Below are 1,567 nucleotides of genomic sequence, written 5' to 3'. Positions count from 1 at the left end.
GTCTTTAGCAATATGAACAACTTACAAAGTCAAGACTACCCAGCACGACATTTGAGCCCCAGGTGACTGTAAAATGACTTGCGCCATATCTTGTTCGACAGTACTGAGCAATTCCAGCACAAAGATCACTTCGTAAAATGTTGAGCAAGCGTGCTGTATTGCTGCTACTAGCTCCATGAGCTTGCACGAGCCAGACCTTCATCTTCTTTTGACCTTTCAGGAGCGTAGCACGGTCGGCCATGGACTTTTGTTCCAGCAAATATAGCACACGAACAAGAAGGTCTCCATTTGCATCAGACTTTGAGACTTTATCACGGTTGGCCCGAAGTGCAGTCAATGACTCAGCGTCTAGCTTGTCCCGAAGATACAGAGATACAGGCCAAAGGTAATCCTGTAATTGTCAGAACAAATATCTAATAAAGATAAATCTTCAACATACCTCGGAGGTGGATTGTTTGATTCCTGCTTTACGACCCTTATCAGTTTTGGAGAGGGTATCCTGTTCCTTATTGAGCGCAAAGAGTGCAGCCTGACGATGCTGGCCAGCCTCGAGACATAGTTTCCAATCAATAGCATTTTGTGGGATGAGCAGAGCATGATTGGGAGTTGTACAGGTCGATATTGTTGAAGTATCCTTTGCAAGCCGACTCAGATTCTCAACTGATGGCACATCTTGCAGCGAAACGGGACATGGAATTGTACTAGTAGATATGCCAGTAACAACAGCTTCCAGGAGCTTATTCCATTCTTCCTGTGACACAGAGGCGCGCATGAAATTCTCGGGCTCAGTACGACGAATTCCATTTCTGAACTCTTCTTTCAGAGAAGCCACATGACCCTAGTTACTGTTAGCCACGAAATCTAACCAAGCTAGATTTGAGAAACCATACCTCATCAAGTTCACGATTGATGATCTCGTCGCTCCATTTTGGATCCAAGAGACGAACATCAATAATAACCACACCAAGTTGAGCATCCGCCCAGGTTCGCGGGAAGGGGTCATCACGCTCTATTAGAATGTCGTCCTCCTCGGATCCAGACATATTCTCCCCCTTCCTCCCCCTTACCTTCTCCTTAGTCTTATCATTCTCCGCAGATACTTTGCCTTTTGTGCCAGCTGCTTTATTGCTGCCATTCCCGTGTCTGCCTGCCATTTTTCCAGAATTCTAACCAAGTTAGTTAGCAGAATGTAGATCACCAAAGGGGGATTGAACACATACCAGGCTTGAAGAAAGACCACAGGTGCCGAGACCTGCTACAAGCACAGGAAGGCAATACTCAGATTTCAATGTAGTTGTGTGCTCAAAATCTAACCAGGTTGATGATTATTACATTAATTCACGAACAGAATATTTAGGAAGTTATGTTTGAATGCCGCCCGGGGGCAGGCTTGCTTGTATTTATAACTTTGACAATGCACTAGGCAAGCGAAACCTAACCAACCCTGAATCAAGACCCGGAACAAGTCGAACAAAGGCTGAGTTTCAACCATTGTGATGTTATTGTTCTCAATCGATCCTGGTGTTAGTGAATAGCAATGTGTGTGTGTGTGTATGTATTTTACGGC

At 44.9% G+C, this 1,567-nt stretch overlaps 1 protein-coding gene across 1 annotated transcript; it reads right to left on the bottom strand.

Moving 5' to 3' along the window:
- Nucleotides 1–4: 4 nt before the first annotated feature.
- On the bottom strand, nt 5–1,154 carry BDW70DRAFT_165134 (uncharacterized protein; the record flags this gene model as incomplete). Its single annotated transcript, XM_073741658.1, has 3 exons — nt 5–391; nt 440–838; nt 891–1,154. The coding sequence occupies 3 exons, from the start codon at nt 1,152–1,154 to the stop codon at nt 5–7; spliced, it is 1,050 nt and encodes a 349-aa protein (XP_073590578.1).
- Nucleotides 1,155–1,567: the final 413 nt, after the last annotated feature.

This window comes from Aspergillus foveolatus (assembly GCF_047715535.1).
Source record: "Aspergillus foveolatus strain CBS 279.81 unplaced genomic scaffold BDW70scaffold_211, whole genome shotgun sequence".
In the NCBI taxonomy this organism is placed as follows: domain Eukaryota; kingdom Fungi; phylum Ascomycota; class Eurotiomycetes; order Eurotiales; family Aspergillaceae; genus Aspergillus; species Aspergillus foveolatus.
Note: the sequence above shows the minus strand (reverse complement) of the source record. Positions and strands in the feature narration are given on the sequence as shown.